General features: G+C 43.9%; 1 protein-coding gene across 1 annotated transcript in view; it reads left to right on the top strand.

Annotated features, from left to right (window-relative positions):
* Positions 1-6,050: 6,050 nt before the first annotated feature.
* The window catches only part of LOC115127781 (scavenger receptor cysteine-rich domain-containing group B protein), a 37,442-nt gene continuing 22,407 nt past the window's right edge, over positions 6,051-21,085 (top strand). The window contains exons 1-3 of the mRNA XM_065023956.1: positions 6,051-6,408; positions 13,986-14,155; positions 16,370-16,405. Of these exons, the coding sequence (XP_064880028.1) occupies positions 13,990-14,155; positions 16,370-16,405 (202 nt within the window). The 5' untranslated portion in view covers positions 6,051-6,408; positions 13,986-13,989. The remainder of the gene's footprint in view (positions 6,409-13,985; positions 14,156-16,369; positions 16,406-21,085) is intronic.

Raw genomic sequence — 21,085 nt, 5'->3', positions numbered from 1 at the left:
ACTGCAGCGTGTCGATTGCGATTCATGTTTATTATACAAACGTAAAACACGACTAAACACGAACACTACAAAACTATAAACGAAACGAAAACCGAAAACAGCCTATACATGTGTCAACTAACATCTAACAAGGACATCAAGACACTCAGGACAATCACCCACAATACAACCAAAGAATATGGCTGCCTAAATATGGTTCCCAATCAGAGACAACGATAACCACCTGCCTCTGATTGAGAACCACTCCAGACAGCCATAGACTCTGCTAGATAACCCCACTAGCTACAATCCCAATACATACACACCAAAACCCCCAGACAAAACACACCACAATACAAAAACCCCATGCCACACCCTGGCCTGACCCAATACATAAAGATAAACACAAAATACTTAGGCCAGGGCGTGACAGAACCTCCCCCCTAAGGTGCGGACTCCCGAACGCACCTCAAAACAATAGGCAGGGTCCGGGTGGGCGTCTGTCCATGGTGGCGGTTCCGGCGCGGGACGTGGACCCCACTCAATAAATATCTTAGTCCCCTCTCCTCGCGTCCCTGGATAGTCCACCCTCGCCGCCGACCATGGCCTAGTAGTCCTCACCCAGAACCCCACTGGACTGAGGAGCAGATCGGGACTGAAGGACAGCTCGGGACTGAGGCAGCTCTCAGAATAATTTTGCACGCCCAATTTTTCAGTTTTTGATTTGTTAAAAAAGTTTGAAATATCCAATAAATGTCGTTCCACTTCATGATTGTGTCCCACTTGTTGTTGATTCTTCACAAAAAAATACAGTTTTATATCTTTATGTTTGAAGCCTGAAATGTGGCAAAAGGTCGCAAAGTTCAAGGGGGCCGAATACTTTCGCAAGGCACTGTACCTTTCATGTCCAACCTGGGACAATCTCAGTCCTATTGTCTGGTCAAAAAGGTGTGCTTTACCTTACACCTCCACAGAGTTCTCTCTCTAAAAATCAGTTTTAGCCGGCCCGAAGCCAACACCCATTGTCTGATCTGAGAATGTAGTAGTATACTATAGCAGTTCACCCACTTTTTTCTGCCTGTCCTTGATCTGTCTCAGCCCAATTGTGTCTGGTTTGCTTAATCCTTATTACGTTACTTTCAAATACATTGTTTACCAGGTCAGTGTCCTCTTTAAATATAGAATCCCTTCAAGTCAATGGTTTATTAGTTGACTGTATAGCTGTATTTAATAGGTAGTTTGATAGTACATACGTAGATATTATAATCCCTGACGGGTGTTTATACTTCTGTAGTTCTCCCACTGGTCCACTGGACCTCAGCCAGCGGTGAGAGTGGTGAGGAGACGATTCATCCCTCTCTCCCTCTCTTCAAAGGGTTAGCTGTCACAGCCCAATCATGTGTTGGGAGGGTTTGCTTGTGGCTGAACGGCGGACGCTATTCATGGAGGCGTTTCTCAGATTCCCGCCTGGCGTTGGCGCAGGATTTCCACAACAATGAAGACTGAGATGGTTACTAATGATTAGACACAGTGTTAACTTAGCCTCATATAAACTGCAGTCTACCGGACTGAATGAGCAGAATCCCAGTGTTTTCTCTTCATAATTGTACATTTTGACACAAGTTGGATGAGAGACGATTCCTACAGAATTGAACTTGAAATCAAAAGGTTACAACATGTTTTTTTACTGTAGTTTAACCTCATCTGAACCTTCCTCTGTGGGACTGAATGAGCAGACAGTGTTTGTCTTCGCGTAGAGTCATGAGGCAACAGAAAGAACCATGTCCGTTGTCTGTCTGTATAACGGATCTGTGGTGCAAGCATGGCCAAGCCCAGCCGGGGAACGCTGGCTCGGGGAACACGAGGAACGCTGGCTCGGGGAACATGCTCCAGCTGAACACTGTTCCCTTAACCAGGGTGTGGCAGCTCTCTAATTCAGCCTCCCCCTTCCAGCATTGGGGAACATCCCAAGCAACGTCTATTTGTATGGGCACAAGCACTGTTCATGACACAGGATTTCCACAACAATGAAGACAGATGTTATATCGGTGTCATTTTGATAGTTGTGAGGGGTTAGATCAGTGTCATTTTGATAGGTGTGTGAGGGGTTAGATCAGTGTCATTTTGATAGGTGTGTGAGGGGTTAGATCAGTGTCATTTTGATAGGTGTGTGAGGGGTTAGATCAGTGTCATTTTGATATTTGTGAGGGTTAGATCAGTGTCATTTTGATAGTTGTGTGAGGGTTAGATCAGTGTCATTTTGATAGGTGTGTGAGGGGTTAGATCAGTGTCATTTTGATAGTTGTGTGAGGGGTTAGATCAGTGTCATTTTGATAGGTGTGTGAGGGGTTAGATCAGTGTCATTTTGATATTTGTGAGGGTTAGATCAGTGTCATTTTGATAGGTGTGTGAGGGGTTAGATCGGTGTCATTTTGATAGGTGTGTGAGGGGTTAGATCAGTGTCATTTTGATAGTTGTGAGGGTTAGATCAGTGTCATTTTGATAGGTGTGTGAGGGGTTAGATCAGTGTCATTTTGATAGGTGTGTGAGGGGTTAGATCAGTGTCATTTTGATAGTTGTGTGAGGGGTTAGATCAGTGTCATTTTGAAGGTAAACAACATTTTAATAACACCAACAATGTTTTCATTCCAACTAGAACATTGATGTTATTTACAGTATACAGGTACATTGATCGGTGTTATTTACATAATACATTAATTTCACAATCATATCAATCAAGAGATTAGTTTGAATAGAAAATCTGAATAGAGGTTGATTCTACATTAGCTGTGAAAATAGGATAATTTTTTATGCTTAGGCTCTGCTTTCTCTGCTGTTTGGTCATGCTGCAGTATGCCTAGTGAATGGGGAACAGTGCCTCCTAGGTTTCTGGTTATAGATGAGTGGGGTACTTGGTCAGGCAACACCATCAAGCAATTACTATAAAGATTGATTCACGTGTGTGTCATCAGTGTGCGTTCTGAAAACTTGTCCTCCCCAAAACGTGGCTCTGAAACTCCAATACATTCAACGAGTATATTTATTGTCTATCATTCAATGTTGGGTGTTTATTCCTTAATTAAACTATATATTTTTCTAGCAGACAGTCCCAGGCTTTTTCTCACTGTGTGTTTCCTTCCTATCCAGGAGGCTGTATCATCTTGCAGAATTCTGTGGCGGTACACAATCAAGCGCGTTTCTGATTCCTTGTGCCTTTTGTTTGTAAAAAAAAACAATGTTTTTTTCTCTCTCTCTATTTTACGTAACATAGTTTCTGGCACACATTCCTGAGCTGTGAAAAACAGGTTGGGAGAGAGGGAGGGAGAGAGAGAAAGAAAGAGAGAGAGAGAGAGAGAGAGAGTGAGGGGGAGATAGACAGAGTGGAGCGTGAGAGAGGGGGAAAGACAGACCGAGAGAGAGAGAGAGAGAGAGGCGGATATGGAGAGGGGGAGGATTTGGAGAGGGGGAGGATAGGAAGAGGGACAGGGAGAGATGGGAAAAGGAGAGGGGGAGGATAGGAAGAGAGGAGAGGATAGGGAGGGGGAGAGGGAGAGGGAGAGGGGGAGGGATAGAGCAAAATGGGGATATGGAGAAGGGGGAGGAAAGGGAGAGTGGGAGGATAGGGAGAGAGAGAAAGGACCGGGCCTCTTGTTCTTATGTTTTCAACACTCCTCTGTCGAGACTGGAGAGGCACTGAGGCATTCTGGGTAAGCTACTGTAGTGACCCCCCCCCCCCCCGTACACAACTAATGACAGAATGCATCTAAGAGATGCTATACATGCATGTTACAGTATATGTCTACATGAATAATAGTTGTGTGTAGCATATAGAATGTGTTAATATTGTAGACAGTGGTGGCAGTAATACATTCAGGGATGAAGAAGTGTTGTGGTGGTGATAATGACACAATTTGGCTTTAGCATTTCCTAGCTTTTCCTTTTCCTCCAGGTTACAAAATCATCCGACCAACCGTGCAACTAATACCCTGGTTAGAGAGTGTGGGATCCGGGGGCCTGGAGGTTCAGACTAGTGAGGATTAGCCCTGTGAAACAGAATCCCCGTGTTTTGACTCTTCCGATGAATCGGGTGACACTCGTAGCATAGCGTCCTTGAATTGGCCCCCTGAGAACCCTAACAATTGGGTGTAAACAGCTAGCCACGTTTCTCTGCCGAGGCTCAGGAAGGATTAGCTTTTTTTCAAGGAAAGTCGACTTTTAGCCTACGCTACAACGCAGGCTGCAATTCTGCTGTGAAATTCAGGTTTAGGGCTGGATGGCCAGGGCTTTTTCTTGTGAGAGAAATAGGCAATTTGAGGATGGAGCCCCTCACCCCCCCACACAACATGTTTTGGCTCATACTGTATGAAGGTAGGGTTCCTGCTACTATGTGGTCAGATTTCCTGAAAAGCAGAGATATATATCCCCGAGCTGATAAGGTACAAATCTGTCGTTCTGCCCCTGAACAGGCAGTTAACCCACTGTTCCTAGGCCGTCATTGAAAATAATAATTTGTTCTTAACTGACTTGCCAAGTTAAATAAACAGTTAAATAAATAAGAAATATTTAGTTGTATTGTTTTGTGATGAACTGTAACAGGCCACCTACATCAATACCTCAGATCTTCAAAAATACATCTATTGTTCCTGATATGACACTATATTTAGCCAGCCAAGCTCCTTATGATACACCGTAAATACTTTGATGATCAGAGATATTGAGACAGAGTGTCACGCCCTGGACATAGAGAGGCTTTTTATTCTCTATCTTGGTTAGGCCAGGGTGTGACTAGGGTGGGCATTCTAGTTTCTTTATTTCTATGTTGGTGTGGTTCCCAATCAGAGGCGGCTGTCTATCGTTGTCTCTGATTGGGGATCATTTATAAGTTGTCCTTTTTTCGTTTGGGTTTTGTGGGTAGTTGTTTTCTGTTTAGTGTCTGCACCTGACGGGGACTGTTTCTGTTTTCACTCGTTGTTATTTTGCACGAGTGTTTTGTGTAATGAATGTATCGTGAACGCTTGGCACGCTGCGCTTTAGTCCATGCCTTCTGACGAGAGACGTGACACTGTGTACAATCAAAAGGTCACGTACTGTATTGACCTCGCAGCAGGTGAGTTTTTAACGTTGATTTAAATACTTCTGGGAAAAAGAAAAAAAAAGAAGGAAACTCCCAACAAAACACACAGACACCTAAAAATAATATGGGTGAATAGTCTCTTTGTTGTCTGCTACTACTCTATTGTGGCTGCATGTGGTCATTGTAAAGAAACACTGCAGGTGTATTTCAGAGAGTGCAGAACTACAGCGGAACTACAGCGTGACTAACCAATGGGCTTTACCAGTAAAAATTCCCAAAGGGAATATTTCCAGGAAGGAAGAAATGTCAGATTGCCATGGAAACGTAAGTCACCTGTACTCATCTGGAACAATGGGTTAAAGCGAGCAAATAAGAAATTAATCTCTGCATTTTTTTTTTTTGATGAGTGCTCCAATTTCTTTCTGCCTCAAATGAGTATTTTTCCTGGTAAGCCCCTTTTGTTGGAGTTGAGCATCCATCTTACTTTCTTGAGTTTGCTGTAGCATTGAGGCCTATCTGAACTCACACATCATGGGAACTTTTATTTTGTAGACCTGGGAGTTATCATGTGTCATGCTGTCACAAAATCTGAATACAATTTGAGGCTGTTTTATTTTTTATTTTTATGTTTTCAAAAAACAAATCAAACAAAAAACCCTTAAACATTAAACCCTTAAACATTAAACCCTTAAACATTAAACCCTTAAACAAGGTGGAATTTTATTTCAAATATTAACCTGAAACATTGAATCAGTTTCACAGCTTCATAATCACACTGTGCTACTTTACTACTGTGACTGTGGGTGGGAGACACGCACACACACACACACACACACACACACACACACACACACACACACACACACACACACACACACACACACACACACACACACTACAGTCACTGCCCCCCCCCCCCCCCCCCGCATCCTCCCCATTGTGACTGTACAGTCCCTTAGATGAAGAGGACAGCGCCTTCCGTGAGCATCAGCTGAAACTGGAGATGACCAGGTACCTGTGAAGGGTTGGCTTTCAACATGGCCTTTTCTTCTGTCCTGTTTCTTCTAACCACGGCCAGTTAAAAGGGGGACGTTGGGTTATTAACATACAATGCTGATGTCTATTGTTATACGTAATCTTATCGCTGAAGCCAGGTACTTATAGTCACGGGGAAAAAAGAGATGAAAGACAGTATGTTTTCCTACGTTTTTCGGACTGCGAGAGTCTGGGGAACTGTTCTACGACCTGCCATCTGAAAATCCAAGGACAATTAATTTTTTTGTAGAGACTTGTTTGGGAAACTTTGATTTTTGATTTCATTTTCCTGTGGGAGAAGAGAGCAACTTTTATTTCAGGTATGTTTCTCATCGTTGAAAATGTTTTCGTTATTTTATCAAATGCACATTTTCCAGACGCCTGGCAATTTAAATTGTATTTCAAGCCAATGATTGGAAAGTAGTGTTAAATGTCCCTTTTGTATAGCACACCACAGTGGTTCTGTATATATGGTACACCACAGTGGTTCTGTATATATGGGACACCACAGTGGTTCTGTACTGTATATATGGTTCACCACAGTGGTTCTGTACTGTATATATGGTACACCACAGTGGTTCTGTACTGTATATATGGCACACCACAGTGGTTCTGTACTGTATATATGGTACACCACAGTGGTTCTGTACTGTATATATGGCACACCACAGTGGTTCTGTATATATGGTACACCACAGTGGTTCTGTATATATGGTACACCACAGTGGTTCTGTACTGTATATATGGTACACCACAGTGGTTCTGTACTGTATATATGGTACACCACAGTGGTTCTGTACTGTATATATGGCACACCACAGTGGTTCTGTATATATGGTACACCACAGTGGTTCTGTATATATGGTACACTACAATGGTTCTGTATATATGGCACACCACAGTGGTTCTGTATATATGGTACACCACAGTGGTTTTGTATATATGGTACACCACAGTGGTTCTGTACTGTATATATGGTACACCACAGTGGTTCTGTATATATGGTACACCACAGTGGTTCTGTATATATGGGACACCACAGTGGTTCTGTATATATGGGACACCACAGTGGTTCTGTATATATGGTACACCACAGTGGTTCTGTATATATGGGACACCACAGTGGTTCTGTATATATGGGACACCACAGTGGTTCTGTATATATGGTACACCACAGTGGTTCTGTATATATGGGACACCACAGTGGTTCTGTACTGTATATATGGTACACCACAGTGGTTCTGTACTGTATATATGGCACACCACAGTGGTTCTGTATATATGGTACACCACAGTGGTTCTGTATATATGGTACACCACAGTGGTTCTGTACTGTATATATGGCACACCACAGTGGTTCTGTATATATGGCACACCACAGTGGTTCTGTACTGTATATATGGTACACCACAGTGGTTCTGTACTGTATATATGGTACACCACAGTGGTTCTGTACTGTATATATGGTACACCACAGTGGTTCTGTATATATGGTACACCACAGTGGTTCTGTATATATGGTACACCACAGTGGTTCTGTATATATGGTACACCACAGTGGTTCTGTATATATGGTACACCACAGTGGTTCTGTACTGTATATATGGTACACCACAGTGGTTCTGTATATATGGTACACCACAGTGGTTCTGTACTGTATATATGGTACACCACAGTGGTTCTGTATATATGGTACACCACAGTGGTTTTGTACTGTATATATGGTACACCACAGTGGTTCTGTACTGTATATATGGTACACCACAGTGGTTCTGTATACATGGTACACCACAGTGGTTCTGTATATATGGTACACCACAGTGGTTCTGTATATATGGTACACCACAGTGGTTCTGTATATATGCTACACCACAGTGGTTCTGTATATATGGTACACCACAGTGGTTCTGTATATATGGTACACCACAGTGGTTCTGTATATATGGTACACCACAGTGGTTTTGTACTGTATATATGGCACACCACAGTGGTTCTGTACTGTATATATGGTACACCACAGTGGTTTTGTACTGTATATATGGTACACCACAGTGGTTCTGTATATATGGTACACCACAGTGGTTCTGTACTGTATATATGGTACACCACAGTGGTTCTGTATATATGGTACACCACAGTGGTTCTGTATATATGGTACACCACAGTGGTTCTGTACTGTATATATGGTACACCACAGTGGTTCTGTATATATGGTACACCACAGTGGTTCTGTATATATGGTACACCACAGTGGTTCTGTACTGTATATATGGTACACCACAGTGGTTCTGTATATATGGGACACCACAGTGGTTCTGTATATATTCACTCTTTAGTTAATAAGACAATATTTCAGTGGATGGAACAACAACAGAAATAATTGAAAGGACTCCAGATTTCAGATTGGGACGCCAGGTAGCCTAGCGGGCTAGAGCCAATAACAAAAAGATCACTAGTTTGAATCCCAGAGCCGACAAGGTTAAAAACGAGCAGTGCCCTTGAGCAAGGCCCTTAACCCAACTACAACCTTGGAATGCTTTGCCACTCTTGTTGTGTTTACATGCAAACTATTTTCTTAGATTTTTTTTCTTCAATAATTATGATTGAAGATATGCCTCTTCCCTATTATTATTAGGTAAACAAAAGGAAATCTGCAATGTGGGGGTTGATGGGGCGGCAGGGTAGCCTAGTGGTTAGAGCGTTGGACTAGTAACCGAAAGGTTGCAAGTTTGAATCCCTGAGCTGACAAGGTACAAATCAGTCATTCTGCCCCTGAACAGGCAGTTAACCCACTGTTCCTAGGCTGTCAAAATTGAAAATAAGAATTTGTTCTTAACTGACTTGCCTGGTTAAATAAAGGTAAAATACAAAGAAAAAAAAAAGATGTTTCCATGTTAATGGATAAGGGTTAAACACACCTGTTGACAGATGCAATAAATCGGAATTTAATGGGGTCAAAATTCCTACCTTTTCAGTGTGTGTGTGTGACCGTGAGAGAGTCAGAGTGTTATATTCCTGGTTATCTTAGACGTTCATGAGTATTTTCATGGGTCCGAGGATCTTTCAGCGGCGCGGGGCAGAGAGGAGGGAGGAGAAGCACGGCGACACAAAAGGCAACATTATTCCCCGTCTGACCTGCGCTACATCCCACTATGAATGGAGTATTGACAAACACAACATTGGGGACTAGATTATTTTTCATTCCTCATAACTGAACCGTTTGTGCCGGGGATTTGAGCAGTTTGTTAGCACGCTGTGCTCAATGGGACAGCCACGGTGCCGGGTTGCTTGGCCGATGTTAAAATCCCTGCTTCCTAATTGGACAGCACAATGATCTCTCTGATCTCTCTCTGTCTCGACCTCCTGAATGCTCGGCTATGAAAAGCCGGCTGACCTTTAACTCCTGAGGTACTGACCTGTTGCACCTTCTACGTCTACAACCACTGTGATTATTATTTGACCCTGCTGGTCATCTATGAACGTTTGAACATCTTGAAGATAATCTGGTGCTAATGGTCATCACCAGGGGCACACTGACTGCCCTCCGGGACATTTACAGCACTCTGTGTCAAAGGACGGACAAGAAGATCCTCAAGAACCTCAGCCACCTGAGTCATGGTCTGTTCACCCTGCTGCCATCTAGCAGACAGAGACAGTAAAGGTGCATCATAGCTTGGACAGAGAGACTGAGAATCAGCTTCTATCACCAGGCCATCAGACTGTTAAACAGCTTCTATTACGAGGCCATCAGACTGAGAAACGGCTTCTATTACGAGGCCATCAGACTGAGAAACGGCTTCTATCACCAGGCCATCAGACTGTTAAACAGCTTCTATTACGAGGCCATCAGACTGAGAAACGGCTTCTATTACGAGGCCATCAGACTGAGAAACGGCTTCTATCACCAGGCCATCAGACTGTTAAACAGCTTCTATCACCAGGCCATCAGACTGTTAAACAGCTTCTATTACGAGGCCATCAGACTGAGAAACGGCTTCTATCACCAGGCCATCAGACTGTTGAATAGCTTCTATTACCATCAGACTGTTAAACAGCTTCTATCACCAGGCCATCAGACTGTTAAACAGCTTCTATCACCAGGCCATCCGACTGTTGAATAGCTTCTATTACGAGGCCATCAGACTGAGAATCAGCTTCTATTACGAGGCCATCAGACTGAGAATCAGCTTCTATCACCAGGCCATCAGACTGTTAATCAGCTTCTATCACCAGGCCATCAGACTGTTAATCAGCTTCTATCACCAGGCCATCAAACTGTTAAACAGCTTCTATCACCAGGCCATCAGACTGTTAAACAGCTTCTATCACCAGGCCATCAGACTGTTAAACAGCTTCTATCACCAGGCCATCAGACTGTTAAACAGCTTCTATTACGAGGCCATCAGACTGAGAAACGGCTTCTATCACCAGGCCATCAGACTGTTAAACAGCTTCTATCACCAGGCCATCAGACTGTTAAACAGCTTCTATTACGAGGCCATCAGACTGAGAAACGGCTTCTATCTCAAGGCCATCAGACTGTTAAACAGCTTCTATCACCAGGCCATCAGACTGTTAAACAGCTTCTATCACCAGGCCATCCGACTGTTGAATAGCTTCTATTACGAGGCCATCAGACTGAGAATCAGCTTCTATCTCAAGGCCATCAGACTGTTAAATCAGCTTCTATCACCAGGCCATCAGACTGTTAATCAGCTTCTATCACCAGGCCATCAGACTGTTAAACAGCTTCTATCACCAGGCCATCAGACTGTTAAACAGCTTCTATCACCAGGCCATCAGACTGTTAAACAGCTTCTATCACCAGGCCATCAGACTGTTGAACAGCTTCTATCACCAGGCCATCAGACTGTTAAACAGCTTCTATTACGAGGCCATCAGACTGAGAAACGGCTTCTATCACCAGGCCATCAAACTGTTGAATAGCTTCTATCACCAGGCCATCAGACTGTTAAACAGCTTCTATCACCAGACCATCAGACTGTTAAACAGCTTCTATCACCAGGCCATCAGACTGTTAAACAGCTTCTATCACCAGATCAGACTGAAACAGCCATCACCAGGCCATCAGACTGTTAAACAGCTTCTATCACTGGCCTTCAGACTGTTGAACAGCTTATATCACCAGGCCATCAGACTGTTAAACAGCTTCTATTACCATCAGACTGCCCTGAACAGCTTCTATCACCAGGCCATCAGACTGTTAAACAGCTTCTATTACGAGGCCATCAGACTGAGAAACGGCTTCTATCACCAGGCCATCAAACTGTTGAATAGCTTCTATCACCAGACAGTTGAACAGCCATCACTAGCCTGCCCTGTACTCATCCCTGCACCTTCAGACTGTTAAACAGCTTATATTACCAGACAGTTGAACAGCCATCACTAGCCTGCCCTGTACTCATCCCTGCACCTTCAGACTGTTACGTTACAGCATTACTCTAATATGGATTAAATAAAACATTTTCCTCATCAATCTACACACAATATCCCACAATGACAAAGCAAAATCCGTTTTCTTTTGTGTACAAATGTTTGAAAAAACCTTATTTGTATTTATTCAGAACTTTCGCCATGAGACTCGAAATTAAACTCAGGTGCATCCTGTTTCCTTTGATTACCCTTGAGATGTTTCTACAACTTGATTGTAGTCCACCTGTGGTAAATTCAATTGATTGGACATGATTTGGAAAGGTACACTGTCACGATCGTTATAAGGAGTGGACCAAGATGCAGCGTGGTATGTTTCCATCGTTCATTTTGGAATAGAAAACTTCAAAGAACAAACAAAATGTAAAGCTAATATAATGCTCACAGGTTAAACATACACAGGTTAAACATACATAGACAATATTTATTTGACCTTTATTTAACTAGGCGAGTCAGTTAAGAACAAATTCTTATTTTCAATGACGGCCTGGGAACAGTGGGTTAACTGCCTGTTCAGGGGCAGAACGACAGATTTGTACCTTGTCAGCTCAGGGGTTTGAACTTGCAACCTTCTGGTTACTAGTCCAACGCTCTAACCACTAGGCTACCCTGCCGCCCCAAGATCTCACAAAGCACAATGGGAAAATGGATACCTAAATATGATCCCCAATCATAGACAACGATAAACAGCTGCCTCTGATTGGGAACCATACAAGGTCAACATATAAATATAATTCACCTAGATAACCCACCCTTAAATCACACCCCGACCTAACCAACATAGAGAACAATAGTTCTCTATGGTCAGGACATACAAATTCCAGAAAATGATGTCATGGCTTTAGAAGCTTCTGATAGGCTAATTGACATCATTTGAGTCAATTGGAGGTGTACCTGTGGATGTATTTCAAGGCCTACCTTCAAACTCAGTGCCTCTTTGCTTGACCTCATGGGAAAATGAAAATATATCAGCCAAGACCTCCAACGAGTCTGGTTCATCCTTGGGAGCAATTTCCAAATGCCTGAAGGTACCACGTTCGTCTGTACAAACAATAGTACGCAAGTATAAACACCATGGGACCACACAGCCATCATACCGCTCAGGAAGGAGACGCGTTCTCTCTCCAAGAGATGAACATACTTTGGTGTGAAAAGCGCAAATCAACAGAGAGGGACATGGACAGAGAGACACAGAGACAGAAAGAGACGGAGACACAGAGAGAGACAGAGAAAGACACAGACAGAGAGATATTTAGACAGAGATATGGAGACAAAAAGACACAGAGACAGAGGGAGACACGGAGACAGAGACAGAGAGAGACACACAGAGACAGAGAGAGAGAGAGACACACAGAGACAGAGAGAGAGAGAGACACACAGAGACAGAGAGAGAGAGAGACACACAGAGACAGAGAGAGACACAGAGAGAGAGAGAGAGAGAGAGAGTTACAGAGAGAGAGATGAAGTCAGAGAGACAGAGAGAGAGGAAGTCAGAGAGACAGAGAGAGACAGACAGAAAGAGAGACAGAGTCAGAGAGAGTCAGAGCGAGTCGGAGAGAGACAGAAAGAGAGACAGAGACCTAGACAGAGAGAGACAAGGAGACGGAGAGGGAGAGGGAGACGGAGACAAAGAGAGAGACACAGAGAGAGAGAGATAAAGAGAGACAGAGAAAGACATGGAGACAGAGAGAGAGAGACACACAGAGACAGAGAGAGAGAGAGACACACAGAGACAGAGAGAGAGACACAGAGAGAGAGAGAGAGAGAGAGAGAGTTACAGAGAGAGAGATGAAGTCAGAGAGACAGAGAGAGAGGAAGTCAGAGAGACAGAGAGAGACAGACAGAAAGAGAGACAGAGTCAGAGAGAGTCAGAGCGAGTCGGAGAGAGACAGAAAGAGAGACAGAGACCTAGACAGAGAGAGACAAGGAGACGGAGAGGGAGAGGGAGACGGAGACAAAGAGAGAGACACAGAGAGAGAGAGATAAAGAGAGAGAGATAAAGAGAGACAGAGAAAGACATGGAGACAGAGAGAGAGAGAGACACACAGAGACAGAGAGAGAGAGAGACACACAGAGACAGAGAGAGAGACACAGAGAGAGAGAGAGAGTTACAGAGAGAGAGATGAAGTCAGAGAGACAGAGAGAGAGGAAGTCAGAGAGACAGAGAGAGACAGACAGAAAGAGAGACAGAGTCAGAGAGAGTCAGAGACAGAGAGAGAGGAGAGAGACAGAAAGAGAGACAGAGACCTAGACAGAGAGAGACAAGGAGACGGAGAGGGAGAGGGAGACGGAGACAAAGAGAGAGACACAGAGAGAGAGAGATAAAGAGAGACAGAGAAAGACATGGAGACAGAGAGAGAGAGAGACACACAGAGACAGAGAGAGAGAGAGGGGGAGAGACAGACAGAGGGTCCAGTGCACTGATAGATTGTGTGTGTTCCACCAGACTGATGGGATCGTCAGTCAGACAGCGAGAGAGACAGAGAGCCATGCGATGCCAGCGTGTAAAGGAGTGTGTGTTCTGGCCGTGTGGGGGCTGGAAGTTGGCTGTCTGGCTGCTGGCATCCCTGCTAGGGTCCCTGCTACTGGTGGCTGTCGGAGTGATACTGCAGATCGGTGAGTGTATGTGTGTAATGGAGTGATATATCAACCCAGCTCATTTTCGAATTGGGAGACAATCTATTTTAAAGCTCCTCGTTGTCTGAGCTGAGTGTAGAACATTTGTGAGTGTTTACTGTTAATTTTTTCTTGTTTATTTCACTTTTGGTCCTCTGTAGTTCAGTTCGTAGAACATGGTCCTCTGTAGTTCAGTTAGTAGAACATGGTCCTCTGTAGCTCAGTTAGTAAAACATGGTCCTCTGTAGTTCAGTTAGTAGAACATGGTCCTCTGTAGCTCAGTTAGTAGAACATGGTCCTCTGTAGTTCAGTTAGTAGAACATGGTCCTCTGTAGCTCAGTTAGTAGAACATGGTCCTCTGTAGTTCAGTTAGTAGAACATGGTCCTCTGTAGTTCAATTAGTAGAACACGGTCCTCTGTAGTTCAGTTAGTAGAGCATGGTCCTCTGTAGTTCAATTAGTAGAACATGGTCCTCTGTAGTTCAATTAGTGAACATGGTCCTCTGTAGTTCAATTAGTAGAACATGGTCCTCTTTAGTTCAGTTAGTAGAACACGGTCCTCTGTAGTTCAGTTAGTAGAGCATGGTCCTCTGTAGTTCAGTTAGTAGAACATGGTCCTCTGTAGTTCAATTAGTAGAACATGGTCCTCTGTAGTTCAGTTAGTAGAACATGGTCCTCTGTAGTTCAGTTAGTAGAACATGGTCCTCTGTAGTTCAATTAGTAGAACATGGTCCTCTGTAGTTCAATTAGTAGAACATGGTCCTCTGTAGTTCAGTTAGTAGAACACGGTCCTCTGTAGTTCAGTTAGTAGAGCATGGTCCTCTGTAGTTCAGTTAGTAGAACATGGTCCTCTGTAGTTCAGTTAGTAGAACATGGTCCTCTGTAGTTCAGTTAGTAGAACATGGTCCTCTGTAGTTCAGTTAGTAGAACATGGTCCTCTGTAGTTCAGTTAGTAGAACATGGTCCTCTGTAGTTCAGTTAGTAGAACATGGTCCTCTGTAGTTCAGTTAGTAGAACACGGTCCTCTGTAGTTCAGTTAGTAGGACACGGTTCTCTGTAGTTCAGTTAGTAGAACACGGTCCTCTGTAGTTCAGTTAGTAGGACACGGTTCTCTGTAGTTCAGTTAGTAGAACACGGTCCTCTGTAGTTCAGTTAGTAGGACACGGTTCTCTGTAGTTCAGTTAGTAGAACACGGTTCTCTGTAGTTCAGTTAGTAGAACATGGTCCTCTGTAGTTCAGTTAGTAGAACATGGTCCTCTGCAGTTCAGTTAGTAGAACATGGTCCTCTGCAGTTCAGTTAGTAGAACATGGCGCTTGCAACGCCAAGATAGTGGGTTTGATTCCCAGGAACACCTCCACGTAAAATATATGTGAGTGAGTTGCTTTGGATAAAAATTGCCTGCTAAATGGAACATGGACTGACCAGGTGAAATCTATTAACCCTTGATGATGTCTTATGACATGCACTCAGTGTAGATGAAGAGGGGAGACAGGCTAAAGAAGAATGTTTAAGACTCAAGCTAATTGAGACGTGTTGAGTGCCACTCACAGGGTAGATGGGAAAGAAAATAGATTTAAGAACTGTGTACGTTAATGGTTGCCAGGCTCAACCAGTTTGTGTCAAGAACTGCAACGCTGAGGTTTTTTGTGACGCTCAACAGTTTCCCGTGCGTATCAAGAATGGTCCACCACCTAAAGGACATCCAGCCAACTTGACACAACTGTGGGAAGCATTGGGGTCAACATGGGCCAGTGTCCCTGTGGAACGCTTTCGAACATCTTGTAGAGTCCATGCCCCGACGAATTGAGGCTGTTCTGAGGGCAAAAGGTGGGGGTGAAACTCAATATTGGGAAGGTGTTCCTAATGTTTTGTATACTCAGTGTATGTACAGTATATATATATATTATTATTTAAACTGCATTGTTGGTTAGGGACTTGCAAGTAAGCATTTCACTGTAAGGTCTACACCTGTTGTATTCGGCGCACATGACAAATACGATTTGATTTGATATATAAATTAGATTGTGTGAAATTCGTTTTCATATGTAGCCTATTGCAAAAAGACAGATGCATCTCTCATGATTTCCCTTTGACTAGACCAGTAAGATGCAAACTTCAAGTGTTTATTGGCTTAATGTTGCCAACGATCAAATTCATGAGGGATTGCTGTGCTATCTGACATTTCTTTGTGACGTTTTTATTTTCTGATTTCAGGAGATTTGACCGAAATCAGCAGAAGAGCCATGCCTGGTAAGTGGTTTTCTAAGTGAATCTCTTCTCATTTTACTGACTGTATTTTCTGAACCGTAACATTACTGATCCCACCGCAGATTTCAGTCCTACGTCACCTATATGAATACAGACGACCAAAAAAAACATATCATATTGTAACATTCTAGGACACTTTTTCAATAACTAACCCACATAGCGAACATAACACAACTGTGTTTAGGGCCTCTTGTTTAATTGACACAAGCACCCATGCACTGGGAAGCCAAAGTCATTCCGCTACCCAAGAGTGTTAAAGAGGCCTTTACTGGCTCTAACAGCCGACCAATCAGCTTGCTGCCAGCTCATAGCAAACTGTCAGGGGAAAAAATTGTGGTTGACAAAATACAATGCTATTTCTCTGTAAACAAATTAACAACATACTTTCAGCATGCTTATAACATGTACTGCACTGACACAAATGACTGATTATTGGTTAAAAGATTGTGGGAGCTGTATTGTTAGATTTCAGTGCAGCCTTTGATATTATTGGCCATAACATGTTGAAAAAAATGTAGGTGTTATGGCTTTTCAACGTCTGCCAAATTGTGGATGCAGAGCTATCCATCTAATAGAACAGAGGGTTTTCTTTAAATGGAAGTTTCTATAATAATGTTAAACATGTAAAGTGTGGTGTACCACAGGGCAGTTCTCTAGGCCCTCTACTCTTTTCTATTTTTACTAATGACATACCACTGGCATTAAACAAAGCCTGTGTGTCCATGTGTGCTGATGACTCAACCATATATGTGTCAGCAACCACAGATAATGAAGTCACTGAAACCCTTAACAAAGAGATGCAGTCAGTTTTGAAATGGGTGGCGAGTAATTAACTGGTCCTGAACATCTCTAAAACTAAGAGCATTGCATTTGGTAAAGCTGAATCTGGTAATCAAATCAAATCAAAATCAAATGTATTTATATAGCCCTTCGTACATCAGCTGATATCTCAATGTGCTGTACAGAAACCCAGCCTAAAACCCCAAACAGCAAGCAATGCAGGTGTAGAAGCACGGTGGCTAGGAAAAACTCCCTAGAAAGGTCAAAACCTAGGAAGAAACCTAGAGAGGAACCAGGCTATGTGGGCTGGCCAGACCTCTTCTGGCTGTGCCGGGTGGAGATTATAACAGAACCTGGCCAAGATGTTCAAATGTTCATAAATGACCAGCATGGTCGAATAATAATAAGGCAGAACAGTTGAAACTGGAGCAGCAGCACAGTCAGGTGGAAGTTGAAACTGGAGCAGCAGCATGGCCAGGTGGACTGGGGACAGCAAGGAGTCATCATGTCAGGTAGTCCTGGGGCATGGTCCTAGGGCTCAGGTCAGTTGAAACTGGAACAGCAGCATGGCCAGGTGGACTGGGGACAGCAAGGAGTAATCATGTCAGGTAGTCCTGGGGCATGGTCCTAGGGCTCAGGTCCTCCGAGAGAGAGAAAGAAAGAGAGAAGGAGAGAATTAGAGAACGCACACTTAGATTCACACAGGACACCGAATAGGACAGGAGAAGTACTCCAGATATAACAAACTGACCCCAGCCCCCCGACACATAAACTACTGCAGCATAAATACTGGAGGCTGAGACAGGAGGGGTCAGGAGACACTGTGGCCCCATCCGAGGACACCCCGGACAGGGCCAAACAGGAAGGATATAATGAATGATGTGACTGTATAACAAGCTGAGGAGACTCAATTAATTGGTGTTACCTTAGATTGTAAACTGTCATGGTCAAAACATATAGATTCAATGGTTGTAAAGATGGAGAGAGGTCTAGCCGTAATAAAGAGATGTTCTGCTTTTTCGACACCACACTCCACAAAGAAAGTCCTGCAGGCTCTACTTTTGTCTTATTTTGATTATTGTCCAGCCAAGTTGTCAAATGCTTCAAAGAAAGACCTAGTTACTGTAAGCTATACAGCTGGCCCAGAACAGAGCGACACATCTTGCTCTTCATTGTAATCAGGGGGCTATTATAAACATTATGCCGTCTCTTGTCTAAGAGTTGAGGAAAGACTGACTGCATCACTTCTTCTTTTAATAAGAAACATGAATGTGTTGAAAATCCCTAATTGTTTGCATAGTCAACTTATGCACAGCTCTGAAACACACACTTACCCCACCAGACATGCCACCAGGGGTCTTTTCATAGTCCCCAAATCCAGAACCAATTCAAGAAAGCGTATTAAAAATTATATTATAATAATATACAGAGTCATTATTGCATGGAACTCCGTTCCATCTCATGTTGCTCAAATAAACAGCAAACCTGTTTTAAAAAAACAGATAAAGCAACACCTCAAGGCACAACGCCTCTCCTTATTTGACCTAAATAGTTTGTAAATAGTGTGTATTGATATGTAGGCTATGTGTGCATTTCTAAATGTATATAGTGCTGTTCTTGTCTATTAATGTTCTGTATTATGTTATGTTTCATGTTCTGTGTGGATCCCAGGAAGAGTAGCTAAGGCGTTCACAACAGCTAATGGGGATCCTAATAAAATACCCCCTCCAAAAAACAAAAACAAATCCTAAAGGGAGAAAGCCTGTGAATTGACATACTGTATTTCGTGTGTGGTGTTTAGAATGGTTACTATTCTCTGTTTTTGAGGAAGTGAATGGAACTAGAAACTAGAATAACATATCTACAGGAAACAGGAAACTGGATGGAAATAGACCCACATTACTGTTTGCTTTTGCTGTACCAACAGAACTTCAAATTGCGGGATAGACTACCGACCGTCATTAACCTGAGGAGTAAAACACAGCATAATCGTGATGCCCAGCTTTCTCACAGTCTTTCCAAAAGAGGAACAAGACTCAGAACACAAGACTAAACAGAACCCAACCCTAAGGAATCTGTGTGGTTGCTAAATGATGGGCGATATACCTAAGATGTCCAATCGTTATTGCTGCATACAACTTTGATCAGTTATTTGGTTAATGTCTAAAGATATAGCGTTGAGGGAAAACAGTGTTTCCCAAACCTCTCCTCCAGTATCCTAGCCATTCCTAACCTCTCCTCCAGTATCTCAGCCAGTCTAAACCTCTCCTCCAGTATCCCAGCTAGTCTAAACCTCTCCTCCAGTATCCCAGCCAGTCTAAACCTCTCCTCCAGTATCCCAGCCAGTCCTAACCTCTCCTCCAGTATCCCAGCCAGTCTAAACCTCTCCTCCAGTATCCCAGCCAGTCTAAACCTCTCCTCCAGTATCCCAGCCAGTCTAAACCTCTCCTCCAGTACCCCCAGCCAGTCCCACCTCTCCTCCAGTACCCGAGCCAGTCCTAACCTCTCCTCCAGTATCCCAGCCAGTCTAAACCTCTCCTCCAGTACCCCCAGCCAGTCCAAACCTCTCCTCCAGTATCCCAGCCAGTCCAAACCTCTCCTCCAGTACCCCCAGCCAGTCCAAACCTCTCCTCCAGTACCCCCAGCCAGTCCAAACCTCCCCTCCAGTATCCCCGCCAGTCCTAACCTCTCCTCCAGTATCCCAGCCAGTCCAAATCTCTCCTCCAGTATCCCAGCCAGTCTAAACCTCTCCTCCAGTACCCCCAGCCAGTCCAAACCTCTCCTCCAGTATCCCAGCCAGTCCAAACCTCTCCTCCAGTACCCCCAGCCAGTCCAAACCTCTCCTCCAGTACCCCCAGCCAGTCCAAACCTCCCCTCCAGTATCCCCGCCAGTCCTAACCTCTCCTCCAGTATCCCAGCCAGTCCAAATCTCTCCTCCAGTACCCCCAGCCAGTCCAAACCTCTCCTCCAGTACCCCCAGCCAGTCCAAACCTCCCCTCCAGTATCCCCGCCAGTCCTAACCTCTCCTCCAGTATCCCAGCCAGTCTAAACCTCTCCTCCAGTACCACAGCCAGTCTAAACCTCTCCTCCAGTACCCCAGCCAGTCTAAACCTCTCCTCCAGTACCCCAGCCAGTCTAAACTTCTCCAGTAACCCAGCCAGTCCAAACATCTCCTCCAGTACCCCAGCCAGTCTAAACCTCTCCTCCAGTACCCCAGCCAGTCTAAACCTCTCCTCCAGTAACCCAGCCAGTCCAAACCTCTCCTCCAGTACCCCAGCCAGTCTCAACCTCTCCTCCAGTAATCCCAGCCAGTTCCACTTGTTAGATATATTCTTGAACTTGCACACAGAGGTTTAAGAAACAGGGATGTTAACAAAGTAAAGCCTGCCATGTTGGGGGGGGGGCAGCATTTGGAAAGGGACAGTAGTTCATAGACAGTAGTTTATAGTTTCCATTCTCAAAACAAAACCCCCCAAATGTCACACAGACAGGAATGTATAAACCCCCTGTACATATTTGTATGTCGACTCCTTCGCTGGTTTAGCTACATGGTCTAAACAGGCTTCCTGTTGCGTTGTCAAGCTGTGTCTCATATCACAGGAAATAGACAGGGTAGACGAAGTACAGTACTATGGAGGGCCAAGTACAGTACTATGGAGGGCCAAGTACAGTACTATGGAGGGCCATGTACAGTACTATGGAGGGCCAAGTACAGTATTATGGAGGGCCAAGTACAGTACTATGGAGGGCCAAGTACAGTACTATGGAGGGCCAAGTACAGTACTATGGAGGGCCAAGTACAGTACTATGGAGGGCCAAGTACAGTTCTATGGAGGGCTAAGTACAGTTCTATGGAGGGCCAAGTACAGTTCTATGGAGGGC

Source organism: Oncorhynchus nerka, linkage group LG10 (assembly GCF_034236695.1).
Source record: "Oncorhynchus nerka isolate Pitt River linkage group LG10, Oner_Uvic_2.0, whole genome shotgun sequence".
Lineage (NCBI taxonomy): Eukaryota > Metazoa > Chordata > Actinopteri > Salmoniformes > Salmonidae > Oncorhynchus > Oncorhynchus nerka.
The sequence above is the reverse complement of the archived record's forward strand: the minus strand, read 5'-3'. Positions and strand labels throughout refer to the sequence as shown.